This window comes from Rhincodon typus, chromosome 22, assembly GCF_021869965.1.
Source record: "Rhincodon typus isolate 14 chromosome 22, sRhiTyp1.1, whole genome shotgun sequence".
Taxonomy (NCBI): domain Eukaryota; kingdom Metazoa; phylum Chordata; class Chondrichthyes; order Orectolobiformes; family Rhincodontidae; genus Rhincodon; species Rhincodon typus.
Genome location: NC_063353.1, coordinates 758,348 through 775,141, shown reverse-complemented (window position 1 = coordinate 775,141; position 16,794 = coordinate 758,348). Strand labels below are relative to the sequence as shown.

The 16,794-nt window shown below is 45.0% G+C and overlaps 1 protein-coding gene across 4 annotated transcripts in view; it reads left to right on the top strand.

The window, feature by feature from the left end:
• Positions 1 to 15,455, top strand: part of nuak1b (NUAK family, SNF1-like kinase, 1b) — a 64,755-nt gene extending 49,300 nt beyond the window's left edge. For 2 of the 4 annotated variants that reach the window (XM_048610381.1, XM_048610383.1), the window contains exons 5-7: positions 7,161 to 7,280; positions 11,878 to 12,010; positions 13,576 to 15,455. In XM_048610381.1, coding sequence (XP_048466338.1) covers positions 7,161 to 7,280; positions 11,878 to 12,010; positions 13,576 to 14,651 — 1,329 coding nt within the window. In that variant the 3' untranslated portion in view covers positions 14,652 to 15,455. The remainder of the gene's footprint in view (positions 1 to 7,160; positions 7,281 to 11,877; positions 12,011 to 13,575) is intronic. The other 2 variants (XM_048610384.1, XM_048610382.1) reach the window with 1 other exon arrangement.
• The last annotated feature ends 1,339 nt before the right edge of the window (positions 15,456 to 16,794 follow it).

The window sequence follows — 16,794 nt, the reverse complement described above, 5'->3', positions numbered from 1 at the left end:
GACAGGAGCTCAGGCAGCATCAGAGGCATAGGAGAGTCAATATTTTGGGCCTGGATTCTTCATGAGGACTGCAGAGGAGGAAGGGAGCTGGGAAATAAATAGTGGAAAGAGGGATGGGACTGGGGGAAGGTGGGTGGGATGGCGATATGTTGGTGCAGGTAGGTATAGTGGGAATGGTTAGTGGGAAGGGTGGGACTGATATGTGGGGAAGAAGATAGACAGGTGGTGTCAGATCAAGGAGGCGGGGATGAGAGAGAGGGTTGGACATGGGATGAGACCAGGGCTGGGGAGATTTTAAAACTAGTGAATTCTATGTTCAGGCTATCGGACTGTAGGCGCGGGGGGCGGCATATGAGGTATTGTTCCTCCAGTTTGTGTGTGGCATCATTGTGGTAATAGAGAAGGCCCAGGATGGACATTCACCCAGGGAATGGGAGGGGGAGTTAAAATGGTCAGCAACTGGAAGGTGTGGTTGATTATAGCGTACAGAGCGCAGGTGCTCTGTGAATTGGTCACTGAGTCTCACCAATATAAAGGAAGCCATATTGGGAGCAACGGAAACAGTAGACCAGGTTGGAGGGTGTACAGTTGAACCCCTGTCGGATATGGAAAGTTTGTCTTGGGACTTGGATGGGGGTGAGGGGGGAGGTGTAGGGGCAGGTGTAGCCCCTCCTGCGGTTGCAGGGAAAGGTACCAGGTGTGGTGGGGCTGGAGGGGAGTGTGGAGCGAGGAGTTAGTGTTATGGTTACCTTGATTTTAATGACACCAACCCTCTCTGTTAGGGTTGAATTCCCACCGTCCTTGAGTTTGGTCAAATGTTATTTTTAATAGTGTACTGTGCTGGCTTACTGCAGACCTGAACATGATGTGCAGATGGAACAACTTTTCAAACCCATTCAAAATCAACTTTAAAAGTTTCAACAAGTCGGCAGGGAGTGGGGAACAGACATTGAGGGATACAGGGGTCAGGCGACAGGAATGAGGGCTGATGAGGCAGCCCTGATCCTCTCACAGCTTCCCCACCCTCCCAACCCAGTGCAGCCTCTTCGCTTTGGACAGGGCCTATCCCCAGTTGGCGTGTGTGGTGAAGGAGCCATGGCCAAAGAAACCAACATCAGATACACCACCACAGGAGAAAATCTACTTTGTCAAGTGCACCCCCCAACCTCCCCTACAACCCCTAGCCCCAAACTCACCTCCAGTCTCCCACCTCAGCCTCCACTCCCCCCTTGCCCCCACTTCGCCCTCACTCCCAGTCTCCCACCTCAGCCTCCCCTCCCCCCTCACTCCCATCTCCCCCTCACCGCCAATCTCCCCCCTCAGCTGCCATTTCCCCTCACTCCCAGCCTTCCCATTTCTCTTACCCCCAGCCTTCCCCTCCCCGTTGTCTCCTGTGTCCCCTGCTTCAGCCTCCTCACTCCTCCTCATCCCCCAGCCTTCCCCAGCCCCTCACTCCCTGTTTCCTGCCTCCCCACCTCCCTGGTGGTGTGAGAGCCCGTGGCCTGTTACAGTCAGCTGATGTCACGGGCTTGGGTCTGTGTGGGTGGTCATCTGGTCATTATAGATAATCACTCTACATGTAAAAAAAAGTCATCCAATCCTCATTGCCACCTCTCTAATTTGTATTTCATTGAGTTATGACCGGCTGCAGGTAGCCGTTGTCGAGAATTCTGTTTCCATCTCCACCGCAGAGAGGGCTACATGGAGACACTGTGCTGTTGAACCCAATCTTGAATATATTCAATGATCCAGCCTCCAATGCTCTCTGACATAGTGAATGGTTAATGGTCCTCTGGAAAAGAAATTTCTCCTCAAAAACATGCCCCCAAGTTCTCCATTTCCACAAAGGAGCAGAATTCACTCTGTCAAGGCTCCTCATAATCTTGTATATTTCTATCAGATCAACCCTCATTCTTCTAAACTCCAGCCAGAATAAACCAACCCATACAAACGTTCCTTGTAATCATTTTATCCAGGAATCAATCTGGTGAACCCTCCTGGAGCTGCCACAATATTCTTCTTTAAGGAGACCCAAACCAGGACTCCACCTGTGGTCTCACCAGTGCAAGCCTCTCCTATCTTTACACTTCACCTCTCCACCAATAAAGGCTAATATTCCAGATGCCTTCCTAATTGTTTGCAGTGACTGCAATACTGTCTTTTATTTACACTCAAGGACACCCAGATAACATTCCTTCTGAGGTCCGCACACGACATGCGTCTTGCAGCATTGATGTCCTGTTTTGGAATCTCTGCCACCCATGGAGATTCATGCAGAAGAGAAAATGCTGACGAAATACTGTACCCAGGTTCCTCTGTACTGCAGCATTCTGCAGTCTCTCTCATGTTAAAATAATATTCTGCCTTTATATTATTGCTGCCAAAGAGAAAAGTCTCTCATTTTCCCACATTGTGCTTCACCTGTGACATTTTTGCCCACCTAAGTTAACCACACAGGCTTTGTGCTCTCTTCACAGCTTGCTTTCCTACTTGGAATTTTCAGCAACTTTGGCTACAATACACTTTGTTTCTTCATCCAAGTTATCAACTTGGATTGTAAATAATTGAGGCCCCAACACAGCTCTCCATGGTGTTCAACTAGCTACGGTTTGCCAACCTGAAAATGACCTATTTATCTTGACTTTGTTTTTTAGTTAGCCAACTCTCTGTCCATATTACTATAATACTCCCAACACTATGTCTTATGTTGAAACCTTTTATCATCAAATCATACAGTACAGAAAGGTCCTTCAGCCCACCAAGCCTGTACCACCAAAGTTACACTAAATCTACACTAGTTCAACCTTCCAGCACTAAGACTTGAATTTTATGACACTTAAAGTGCTCATTCAAGTACTTTTTAAATTTTGTGAGGGTTGAGCCTCTGGGTGAAAATCTTTTCCTTCAACACACCTCTAAACCTCCTGCCTTTCACTTCAAAATTATACCCCCTTGTTATTGACCCTTTGACCAAGCTGCTTTCTATCCATCCTGTCCATGCCCCTCATCATCTTTGAACCTTTATAATATTCCCCCCTCAAACTTTAATTCTCTAAAGAAAACAACCTGAGCTCATCCAGCCTCTCTTGATAGCTGAATACTCCATCTCAGGCAACATCCTGGTGAAGCTCTTTTGCATCCTTTCCTGTGCAATCATATCTGTCCTACAGTGTACTGACTACAGTTGCACACAGTTTTCCAATTGTGATCTCACCAAAGTCCTGTACAGCTTCAACGAAGCCTCCCTGGTCTCAATTGATAAAGGCAAGTGTCCCATATGCTGCCTTAACTATCCTATCAACCTACCCTGCCATTTGACAAGCACCCCAAGATCGCTCGCTTTCTCTCCCTCACAAAGCCATGCTGACTGTCCCTGATGAAACTTTGCTTCTCTAAATGGAGATTAATTTTCCTTCAGCATTTTCTCCTTGCCACTGATGTGAGACTCTCTGGGCTGTAATTCCCTGGTTAATCTCTATCACCCTTGAAAAGTGGAATCACATTTGCTGTCCTCCAGTCCTCTGGCACCTTCTCTGTGGAATTAAAAACTAGGGTCAGGGCCCCTGCAGTCTCCTCCCTTACACGTCTCAGGAGCCTGGGACACAATTCATCCAGAGCTTTGGATTTGTCCACTTTTAAACCCACCAATACGTCTTCACTCTCTCTGTCAATCTGCTCAAGAATTTCACAGTCCCTTTTCCCAAATTTTGCATCTATGTTCTCCTCCTCCTGAGTGAAAACAGTTGTGAAGTACTCATTTAACCTCTACCAATGTCCTCTGGCTCCACACACGCGTTTCCACTTGGTCCCTAATGGGCCCTCTTCTTTTCCTGGTTATTCTCTTCCCCTTGATATACTTATAGAATATCATGGGATTCTCCTTAATCTTACCCACCAGTGTTTGTTCAAGTCTTTCTTTGCTATCCTTTCTGCTTTCTTAAGTTGCCCCCTGCACTTTCTAAACTCCAAGAGGGCCTCTGTGGATTTGTTCCCTTTGTACCTGTTACACACCTTTCCTTCTTATTCAGTCTTGAATATTCCTAGATATCCAGGGTTCACTGGGCTTATTGCTCCTACATTTCACCCTAAAGGTAACATCTTTGAATCAAACTTGGGCATTGGGTCAATATTCCCATTCTCTAACTCTTCTGCCTAAATGAAACACCTGCCACTTCTCTGTATTAAGTTCCAGTTGCCAAAAGTCTGCCCTTTCTGCTAGTCTAGTCTCTCCATGTCCTGTTCTATTTGATTAGTGTTATCTTCACTGTTTATTTGAAAGGAGTACTGGTCCCACCACTGCCCTTTGGTGTCTCCCATCCTCCAGTATGAAACCCATTTTCTCTGCCACCTTGTTTACTGGCCTCAAGCCAATGTTTTATCCAATTAGACACTAACTTCCTATTACATCAGTGGTACTTTGTCAAATCCGTTCCTCAAATCTATATTGACAACATCCATTGAAATCCCTTCATCAGTCTTCTCTGTAACCTCATCAAAATATTTCACCAAATTAGCCAAGGACAATCTACCCTTTACAAATCCATGCTGACCCTCCTTCATTAACTCCAACCTCTCTAACTGCCTGTCAATATTTATTTCTAAAGCCTTACCCAATACTAATGCTAAACTAACTGACCTGTACTTAGACAAGGAATGTTTTTCTCCCTTTCTTGCATAAGGGGTGTCACATTTGCCATTCTCCAAATCTTTAGCAGCTCTCACCCCTCTATCTGGGAAGGTTTGAAAGATTAAGAGAAACCCCTCCATTATCTCCACTCCCATTTCCCAATATAATCTGGGAAGGAAGCCTTCTGGACCAGGTGACTTAACAGATTTTAAATAATCAGCAAAAGAAGCAAAAGCAACATGAGACAGAGCTTTTTTTCACATTGTGAGTGGGTAGGGTCTGGAATGTACTACCCGAGAGTGTGGTGGAGCAGATTCAACTGAGGCTTTCAAAAGGGAATTAGACTGTTATCCAAAAAGAAAGAATGTACAGAGTTATGGGGAGAAGGCATTAGGTGAGATGCTCGGTGGAGAGCTGCACAGACACAATGGGCCAAATGGCCACTCTTTGCACTCTAATATTTCTGCAGTTCTGTGATTTGTCCAGTCTATGTGCAGCCAGCCTTTCCAGTGTATCATGCCTGTCCATTTTCATACCATTGATCTCCTCAGTTATTTCCTCTTCTGTTGATATTGTATCAGCATCCTCTTCCTCAGTAAACCCTGCTACAGAGCACTTAAGTATTCAAGCCTACCCTATTGCCTCTATCACGTTACCCTCTTTACCCCAAATAAGGTTCCCCCAGCGTTACTAATTGCTTGTTATTTCCATATTGGGAGAAGATTTGTACATTCCTTTATATTTGCCAATCACATTCCATTCTCATCTCTGTCCTCCTCAGGTTATGGATTCCTTATTTTTTCAATCCTCAATTGGTCTCATTTATAGAGTCATACAGCACAGAAACCGATCCTTCAGTCCACCCAGTCCAAGCCTACCATAATCCCAAACTAAACTAGTCCCACCTGCATTTGTTTGGCCAATATCCCTCCAAATATTTCTTATTCACATACTTATTGAAATATCTTTTAAATGTTGTAACTGTACCTGCATCCACTGCTTCCTCTGGAAGTTCATTCCACACGTGAACCACTACCTGTGTAAAAAAAAAAATTGCCTCTCATATCTTTTTTAAATCCTTCTCCTCTCACCTTAAAAATATGAAAAGACACCTACCATTCACCATATCTATACTCCTCATGATTTTATAAACCTCTATAAGGTTACCTCTCAACCTCCTACGCTCCAGTCGGAAAAAAAATCCCAGCCTATCCAGCCTCTCTTTATAACTCAAACCCTCCATTCCCAGCAACATCCTGGTAAATCTTTTCTGAACCCTTTCTAGCTTAATAATATCCTTCCTATAACAGGGTGACTAGAACTGGACACAGTACTCCAGAAGAGGCTTCTTCAACGTCCTGTACATCCTCAACATAACGTCCCAAATCCTACATTCAAAGGTCTGAAAAATGAAGGCAAGCATGCTAAATGCCTTCTTACCCACCTTATCTATATGTGATGCAAACTTCAAAGAGTTATGTACCTGAACCACTAGGTCTCCCTGTTCTACAACACTGTGCAATGCCCTACTTTTAATTGTCTTTGTTTTTCCAAAATGTAATACCTTGCATTTATCCAAATTAAACTCCATCTGCCACTCTTCAGCCCATTGACCCAATTGATCAAGATCTCTTTGTAATCTTAGATAACCTTCTCATAACATTCTCATTTGAAGGACTTACCTGACATTGTTTAATAGTTCCTTGCTCTTCTCCATCACCAGCCTAAACTTTATTACACAATGACCACTCTTAACTAAATGCTCTCAAAAGACACTTAGCCCACGCAGCACAGTCGTTCCCCAGCACCAGATCCAAAAATACCTCCTTTCTGGTAGGCTGAGGACATTCTAGTCAATGAAGCTCTCGTGAACACATTTCTAGACAGTATTTCCCTCTTTCCCTTTACGTAGAACATTATCCCAACAGAAATTGCTGGAGAAATTCAGCAGGTCTGGCAGCATCTGTGGAGAGAGAAACAGAGTTAATGTCTTGAGTCTGATAACTATACTTTGCTTCTGAGGGGCATGGAAAATGTTAGTTTTTATGCTATTTAAAAGGGGAATTGAAACAGATGGTGAATGCTAAGGGTGATAAGGGAGACATTAAGGTGTAAAATAGGTGTCAATGGTGAGTTTGAATAGGAGAAAATAAGTCATGTCTTGCTAAGAACAAAGCCAGCAAGATACACACAAGGTACAGTTAGGAACAGAGAATCAAAATGGAGGCCTGAAGTTGTTGAACTCAATGTTGAGTTCTAATGGCTGTGAAGTGTGGAAGTGTTGAAGTGGAAAATGAGGTGTTGTTGGCTAGAACCCTTTCTGACACCCTCACTACCTGTTCCGCTTGCTCCTCCCACTTAATAAAATATTCCCCAGAATAAAACCCATCATTTTCCAGTCCCAATCGGTTCTGAAAAAAGGTCACTGGACTCAAAACGTTACTCTGTTCCTTTCTCCAAAGATACTACCAGGCCTGATTTCCAGCATTAACAGTATTTTAGTTTAATTCTATTCTAAATAATTCTTTTACAGATTGCAGACTTTGGACTGTCAAATCTGTACCAGAAGGACAAATTTTTGCAAACCTTCTGTGGGAGCCCACTTTATGCTTCACCGGAAATTGTCAATGGCCACCCATATCATGGACCAGAGGTTAGTGTCTCAGGCTGGTCAATAAACCAGCGCTAAACCCGTTTGGTGTTCCAGGCTGGCTGGGTTAGTTTGCCGGGCAGGTGAGTGAACCATCGCTTAACTAAGATGGTGTTCCAAGCCGATGAATGAACCAGACCTTAACCCAAGTTAGTGTTCCAGGCCGGTGATGGACTAGTGCTTAACCATGTTAGTATCCTAGGCTAGGGCGATTCAGCTGCACCTAACTGGATTAGTTTACCAAGCTGGATAATTAGCAAGGGTATTGTCAGAAGTTGGTGAATAAACCAACATTTACCCCATTATGCTGGTTTCTCCTGATGGGAGATTTACTGATGAAGCATTTGATATTTTTAATTTATTGAGAGCTGCTTGTCAGATCACTGAAGAGTCAATTAATGATGAAGTTGTAATTAAGAGGGCTAAAAGGGGTCATGAAATATCTTTAGCAAACAGGGTTAAGGAAAATCCCAAAGCCTTTTACTCATCCATAAGGAGCAAGAGGGTAACTAGAGAAAGGGTTGGCCCACTCAAGGACAAAGGAGGGAAGTTATGCGAGGAGTCAGAGAAAATGAATGAGAGTCTTAATGAGTACTTTGCGTCGGTATTCACCGAGGAGAGGGACATGACGGATGTTGAGGTTAGGGATAGATGTTTGATTACTCTAGGTCAAATCAGCATAAGGAGGGGGGAAGTGTTGGGTATTCTAAAAGGCATTAGGGTGGACAAGTCCCCAGGTCCGGATGGGATCTTTCCCAGGTTACTGAGGGAAGCGAGAGAGGAAATAGCTGGGGCCTTAACAGATATCTTTGCAGCATCCTTCAGCACGGGTGAGGTCCTGGAGGACTGGAGAATTGCTAATGTTGTCCCCTTGTTTAAGAAGGGTAGCAAGGATAATCCAGGTAATTACAGACCGGTGAGCCTGACGTCAGTGGTGGGGAGGCTGCTGGAGAAGATACTGAGGGATAGGATCTATTTACATTTGGAAGAAAATGGGCTTATTAGTGATAGGCAGCATGGTTTTGTGCAGGGAAGGTCATGTCTTACCAACTTGATAGAATTCTTTGAGGAAGTGACAAAGTTGATAGATGAGGGAAGGACTGTAGATGTCATATACATGGACTTCAGTAAGGCGTTTGATAAGGTTCCCCATGGTAGGCTGATGGAGAAAGTGAAGTCGCATGGGGTCCAGGGTGTACTAGCTAGATGGATAGAGAACTGGCTGGGCAACAGGAGACAGAGAGTTGTAGTGGAAGGGAGTTTCTCAAAATGGAGAACTGTGATCAGTGGTGTTCCACAGGGATCCGTGTTGGGACCACTGTTGTTTGTGATATACATAAATGATCTGGAGGAAGGTATAGATAGTCTGATTAGCAAGTTCGCACTAAGATTGGTGGAGTAGCAGATAGTGAAGAGGACTGTCGGAGAATGCAGCAGAAAATAGATAGATTGGAGAGTTGGGCGGAGAAATGGCAGATGGAGTTCAATCCAGGCAAAAGAGAGGTGATGCATTTTGGAAGATCCAATTCAAGAGCAAACTATACGGTAAATGGAAAAGCCCAGGGGAAAATTGATGCACATAGAGATCTGGGTGTTCAGGTCCATTGTACCCTGAAGGTGGCAATGCAGGTCGATAGAGTGGTCAAGAAGGCATATGGCATGCTTTCATTCATCGGACGGGGTATTGAGTACAAAAGTTGGCAGGTCATGTTACAGTTGTATAGGACTTTGGTTCGACCACATTTGGAATACTGTGTACAGTTCTGGTCGCCACATTACCAAAATGATGTGGATGCTTTGGAGAGGGTGCAGAGGAGGTTCACTAGGATGTTGCCTGGTCTGGAGGGCGCTAGCTATGAAGAGAGGTTGAGTAGATTAGGATTATTTATATTAGACAGACGGAGGTTGAGGGGGTACCTGATTGAGGTCTACAAAATTATGAGAGGTATAGAAGGGTGGATAGCAAGAAGCTTTTTCCCAGAGTGGGGGACTCAATTACTAGGGGTCACGATTTCAAGGTGAGAGGGGAAAAGTTTAAGGGAGATATGCGTGGAAAGTTCTTTACGCAGAGGGTGGTGGGGTGCCTGGAACGCATTGCCAGCGGAGGTGGTAGAGGCAGGCATGATAGCATCATTTAAGATGTATCTAGACAGATACATGAATGGGCAGGGAGCAGAGGGATACAGATCCTTGGAAAATAGGCGACAGGTTTAGATAGAGGATCTGGATCGGCGCAGACTTGGAGGGCCGAAGGGCCTGTTTCTGTGTTGTAATTTTCTTTGTTCTTTTGTTCTTTGTTCTTTGCAATTACATTATAATAATTGTTAACCAACCTATTTTAATCAGTAAGTATTGTCCATATGAATGGGGAATTAACTGATTGCCCAGACTCAGTCAGTCCAAATAATTTGAGGGAGAAATGGTCAGTGAGTCAGTAAGAGAGTGAGAGATAGTAGGAACTGCAGATGCCGGAGAATCCGAGACAACAAGGTGCAGGGCTGGATGAACACAGCAGGCCAAGCAGCATCATAGGAGCAGAGAGGCTGACGTTTCGGGCCTAGACCCTTCATCAGAAAAGGGGGAGGGGAAGGGGGTTTTGAAATAAATAGGGAGAGAGTGGGAGGCGGATAGAAGAGAGATAGAGGAGAGGATAGGTGGAGAGGAAACAAACAGGTCGAAGAGGCGGGGATGGGGCCAGGAAAGGTGAGTGTAGGTAGGGAGTTAGGAAGGGGATAGGTCAGTCCAGGGAGGACGGACAGGTCAAGGGGGCGGGATGAGGTTGGTCGGTAGGAGATGGAGGTGCGGCTTGAGGTGGGAGGAGGGGATAGGTGGGAGGAAGAACAGGTTAGGGAGGCAGGGACGAGTTGGACTGGTTTTGGGATGCGGTGGGGGGAGGGGAGATTTTGAAACTTGTGAAATCCACATTGATACCATTGGGCTGCAGGGTTCCCAAGCGGAATATGAGTTGCTGTTCCTGCAACCTTCGGGTGGCATCGTTGTGGCACCTCAGGAGGCCCAGGATGGACATGTCATCTGAGGAATGGGAGGGGGAGTTGAAATGGTTCGCGACTGGGAGGTGCAGTTGTTTGTTGCGAACCGAGCGTAGGTGTTCTGCAAAGCGGTCCCCGAGTCTCCGCTTGGTTTCCCCGATGTAGAGGAAGCCACACCGGGTACAGCGCATGCAGTATACCACATTGGCAGATGTGCAGGTGAACATCTGCTTGATGTGGAAAGTCTTCTTGGGGCCTGGGATGGGGGTGAGGGAGGAGGTATGGGGGCAGGTGTAGCACTTCCTGCGGTTGCAGGGAAAAGTGCCGGGTGTGGTGGAGCTGGAGGGGAGTGTGGAGCGGACAAGGGAGTCACGGAGAGAGTTGTCCCTCCGGAAAGCAGATAAAGGTGGGGAGGGAAAGATGTCTTTGGTGGTGGGGTCGGATTGCAGATGGCGGAAGTGTCGGAGGATGATGCGTTGGATCCGGAGGTTGGTGGGGTGGTACGTGAGGACGAGGGGGATTCTTTTTTGGTTTTTATTGCGTGGACGGGGTGTGAGGGATGAGGTGCGGGAGATGTGGGAGACACGGTTGAGGGCGTTCTCGACCACCGAGGAGGGGAAGTTACGGTCCTTGAAAAACGAGGACAACTGAGATGTACGGGAGTGGAATGCCTCATCCTGGGAGCAGATGCGGCGGAGGCGAAGGAATTGGGAATAGGGGATAGCATTTTTGCAGGAAGGTGGGTGGGAGGAGGAGTATTCTAGGTAGCTGTGGGAGTCGGTGGGCTTGAAATGAATATCGGTTTCTAGGTGGTTGCCCGATATGGAGACAGAGAGGTCCAGGAAGGGGAGAGAGGTGTTAGAGATGGTCCAGGTAAATTTAAGGTTGGGGTGGAAGGTGTTAGTGAAGTGTATGAACTGTTCAAGCTCCTCGTGGGAGCACGAGGCGGCGCCGATACAGTCATCAATGTAACGGAGGAAGAGGTGGGGTTTAGGGCCGGTGTAGGTACGGAAGAGGGATTGTTCCACGTAACCTACAAAGAGGCAGGCGTAGCTTGGGCCGTAAGGCAGTTCCTGTCTCCCCCTGTAACAAACCTAGCAAGAAACTGAACAACCAGGGTGAAACGGAAGGAAATCTCGAATTTTCAGCAGGAAAAGCATTGTTCGAAGTTGTCACAATCACTGTAACACCATGAAATTATCCTGAAACTGGATTTCAGAATCCCTTTGCAATCACTTCAATTTGGGAGATTAATGGAAGAATTTTTCTTTGTGTTTAAATAAATGTGTATAAGCCCTGCTCAGAAAGTTCTAGATTGTGAGACTGTTTGTTAAGGGCGTTAATGCTGGTCATCAAACTCAGGTGGATAGATGCCAGGAGAACTGCAGTTTTGTGGGATATCTTTGCTGTCAGTACTGGTTGTACGCAAAGGCAACACTAACTCGGTCTCAAAGCATTAATACTATAACCCAGACAAACAAACTCTAGTCATTGTGCGCTCACATAACCGATCACAAGCCCCCATACGGCGAAGTGAGTTTGTGTATCTGTTGAACCTATCACTATCTGCTATCTGTAGCTGATTGGGTGTTCTCATTTGGCACTGACAGGTAGACAGCTGGGCTCTGGGTGTGCTACTGTATGCTCTGGTTTACGGGACCATGCCATTTGATGGTTGCGACCACAGAAACCTCGTCAGGCAGATAAGCAGTGGGAATTATCAGGAACCAACCCCACCATCAGGTAGGTGATAGTTGGTCGGAAGATACTGATGAACTGAAAATGCTGGGCCTAATGCCAGTAATGGGTAACCATTTAGAATCTAAAAGTTGAGCACACCTTAATCCAGAGCAGCGAAAATAATGAATTGAGTTTGACAGATTTATGCAGCCACACGCACACGTGATTTAAAAGGGGCTAAATCTGATAATGATAATGTTGGAGTGTTCTTTGAAATTACATTTTAATAATTGTTAACTGATCTATTTTAGTCAATGTGTATTGTCAATGGGAAATTAACTGATTGCTATGACTCAGTGCAAATATTTGATTTAATTTACCTTCTGAGGGTGCTGAGTGGCCCTAGCAGAACTCAAACTGTGATTTTTTTTGCTGTCCTAGTGCTGCTTGGTAGCGCTGCCAATGACACATTTACTGATGATCAAGAGTAGACTGATGCGACATTAACAGTTGTCTGGCTTAGATTTTTTTTTGCTTTTTGTCGACAGGACAAATTGTCCACATTGTCCAATAGATGACAGTACTGTGGCTGTTGCAGAAAAACTTGGCTAGGTGCACGCCTAATTCTGGAGCATAAATCTTCAGTATTCTGACCAATTCTTGCCATGCTGTTTAGGATGGCTTTAAAGAGGGCATGGAAGAAATTTAATTGGATATTTCAGGGTGATGAATAACAATTATGCGGAGAGTCACCCGCTGTTTGATAGAACTAGCTCAAAGTTGATGGGCCTAAAGGCTTCCTACTATTCTGTAGGATACTTTGATTCAATGCAACCTTGAAAAGTCTGATGAAAACCCTTTATTAAATTAAGCAATAAGACAACAAAATATAACCTCATACTTAGTGTATATCAGATGCAAGTACTGATAACTTGTGAACTCACATTTAGCAAGGCCTCCTGGAGGAGTTTGAAAGTGTTGTTTAAACCAGTCCCCGGTGCTCCATTTTCTTTCATAATTCTTTCATGGATTATAGTTGTCATTGGCAAGGCCAGCATTTGTTGAATGAAACCTTGTATTTTAAAAGTTTCCTGAGCTATTTACCCTTGTACATCTATAGGAGAGGTGTTCTTGAAAAGTTAAGGGGAGAAGGTGACCAAGGTTGATCTGATTTGCATCGAAACCCAAGACTGGGTCATACACTGTAAATGATAAACAGACAGGGGTTGGTGGTGTACTGATATTGTCACTGTACTAATAATTCAGAACCCTAGGCTAATCAGAGCAGATGGTGAAACTTGAATTCATTTCATAAATCTGCAACTATCATTAAAAACAATCTAGTTCACTAATGTCCTTCAGGGAAGGAAATCTGTGATCCTCACCTGGTCTGGTCTACATGTGACTCCAGACCCATAGCGAAGTGGTTGACTCTTAACTGCCCTCAGAAATGGCCTAGCAAGCCACTCTGTTCAAAGGCAGTTAGGGATGGGCAATAAATTTTGGCATTGCCAGCGCTGCCCTCATGTTGTGAAAGAATAAAACAGAACGCTAAGGTCAGTCAAGTAAAGAGCGAGACTCATGAACTGGGAATTGCAATGTGACTGTCTGTTGCTCCTCCCTGACAGATGCCCGTGGCCTCATCAGGTGGATGTTGATGGTGAATCCTGAGCGACGAGCCACAATTGAGGACATCGCTAACCACTGGTGGGTGAACTGGGGTTACCAAGTGAGTGTGTGTGACTGTGATCCAGCTGGAAGCTCAGATGCTCACTTTATTGGTTGGCAACATCACTCACGCTGTTTACACTCAGAGGGGGAGTTGAAGTTAAAATGCCCGATCAAGCAGGTCCAATCCCAGGGGGTGCTAGCAGCCCAGACATCTGTGAAGAAGTCCAAGAAAGAGACTGACATTGCTCACAGTCTGCACGAAGGAACACTCAGTACCAAGTATAATCTGAAAAGACCCAAAGGAATTTTAAAGCAGAAGTTGGCCAATGACTGTCACGCTCAAAGCACAGAGGTTGTTAAAGGAATTTCAGAGCATGAACTTGGCATTAATGGCCCCTCTGTTGGAGCCGTTGGGGCAGTTGAAGCAGCTCCTGTGTGCACACAAGCTGCTGAACACTCCATTACAGTGCCAAAGAAGGGAATCCTGAAAAAAGCACAGCAGAGAGAATCTGGCTATTACTCCTCCCCAGAACACAGTCAATCATCGGAGCTCCTGGATCGGGACTGCACAACCAGTACCAACTCCATCTGCTCTCCTAAGCATGGCGCAGGCTTGAAGGGCCCTGGCATAATTGCCCAGGGAAGGAAAGGAATACTGAAGCACACTGGCAAGTTATCAGATTCTGCCATGAACAGTGAATCGCCATCAGGGATTACAGAGTCGGCGCAACAGGTGATGGAGGCTCAAGGCTGCAGCCTCCCACCCACAATTAAAGACAAGGGCAGCCTCCTTGCCAAAGAGTCATTCAAGCTGCACCATTTACCAGAAGACAGGCCAATTCGCAGCTGTGTCTCTGCAGGAAACTTGTTGCATCTCGAAGACTTTGAGGAGCTGAGGATCCATCCACCCATTCGCCACATGAAAGCTTTCCGTCAACAGCTGGGCGATAGCAGCTCCTCCCTGCTCACGGACATGGACAATTTCACTCAGATCTACAAGAAAGCTCTGGAGATAAGCAGCAATTTGAACTGAGGGGTTTGTGTGTGTGACAGCTGAATGCATGGGTTAACTATCAGATCCATTGCAGATCCATTGGTTTGTCAGTGTTTAATGGTAATATCTGAGGCAGGGCAAGAATCCTTTGCAATAGCACAGAATGGGGTCTATATGAATGACAGGGGAGGAGGGTTGGAAGGTCAATACTAATGATGAGGTGAAGTGATTATAAGGAAGTGTTCTGAAAGTCCTGGGGTTATTGAGGGACCTGAGGAGCGAGGGGGATCGCATTGAGGTTTGGATGTCTACTGAATTGACAAAATTGTGCTTTTGAGACTGGCTCCCAGCAGGCTGGTTTTTGGGAAATTGTTATGAGGTGTGTTCTCTCCTGTTTTGAAAGGAACTCCACTATCAGAATTGAAAGAGCTGAAAGCTCAATCTATTGGACAGTCATTTAGAAGTTTCAGCTGTAATAAGGTTTGGAAAGGGTGAAACCCCTGAGTAGCGATGTCTTAATTTATGAATAATTGTGGTGTCTATATTCATAAACTAAAACCAATGACTGCATCAAGCAGCAACTAGCATGTGTAACATTACTTAGATATCTCATTATTCCTGTGAAACTTGACTGGATAATATTTCCATGGTGTATATTGTATTTAGTTTGAACATTATGTTATTTATGTCAGTGTGCTTTTAATTTATTGGTGACCCAGCCATTTGTAAATTCTAATATATTGCATGAAATGATAAAATTGTGCTAACGTTTTAATTTAAAATCAGAGTTGACAGTGGATAATCTGTTTGGCAAGATGTCATGAGGCAAAAAGCCACTCTCTACAGTAGTCATTGATTCAAGATAAATCAGCAACATCAGTTGTTGCTGATGTCAATGCATTAAACTGGTTATGAATGAATGTTGGTGCTTATTTCCTTTGCAAAAGACATGGTGTGGAATCTTTTAAGGGTCAAAGTGACATGGGCTATGGTGAAACATGTGGATGAAGTACAGCAATACCCACCTTGAAATCTCACTCCATCTTTTATGCTTTTCACAAGCAGCATGGCAAGATTCTCTCTGGGTAGTGGCGAGATGCCAATTAACTCATTATTGTTTGTCAAATGCCTTGTTAACACCACAGCTTACCTCATCCCCCAAATAAGTTAGATATCAGAAAACTCAACAATAAAACCAGAGTGAGCCCCTGATAGATTTAGCTCATCACTTGCTCCGAGCGACGTCTATGTTGGACATTGGGCATCAATGTCTCAGAGCACACTCCATGTGCACCAGCACAGACACCCTACAGCCACAGACATTAGCATCCGACATGTGCAAGCCTGTAAGAACCATCAAGGGACATCTCCAATCCACATAAAGGTTAATTGTGACCTTCAGAGCTGCACCTTGGGTTATACCAGCAATTCTCACCGTAATGCTGCAGCAAGGACAGTGTGTGTTCAGGGACACGTACCCAGTGCATAGGCTAGACCAGGATGTATCTCCAGGCTCTTTGCTCACTGTCATACTGCTCACTCACTCTGAGCTTGTATGGATGCAATTGTACCTTGCCTCATCTTCTTCAACTTTGCACCTAGCAAATAATACAAGGTTTATAATACTGCCTTCAGGTTGTATAATTCCCATGAGCTAGAAGCAAATGTGCATTTTGAATGTGGGAAAATAACTCTTTGATGTAAATCTGATTAAACATTTACATTTACTCAGCAGATCCAAATCTGAACAAAGGCATTTGACTTGCTTTTAGTGGATGTGTTACTGCCCGCTGATTGCAGGTGTCTTTGACACACTCTGAGCACCAGCTTTCTCACAGAACATCAATGGCAGTAGGAGTAGGAGTTTGGGTCTTTCTCTCTGACGGCCTGCAGCTTATTAAAATTCACCATCTCAGCTGCTGTTCAAAGCCTAAACATCCAATCACTGGGTCATATTTTTGCTGGGACGCTCACAACTCGGAAATGTCTTTGATTAACCCTTGCAATTCATTAGTGCACAGTCTGGTTCAGTATCGTGATCACTGCTCATCTTGATCTAGATGAAAGATTTAGACTTGGGTATGCATGGCACAATTTGAAAATTTGCAGGTTACACAAAACCTGGAAGCATTATGAAGTTGTTTCAGAGATAGTAGGAACTGCAGATGCTGGAGAATCTGAG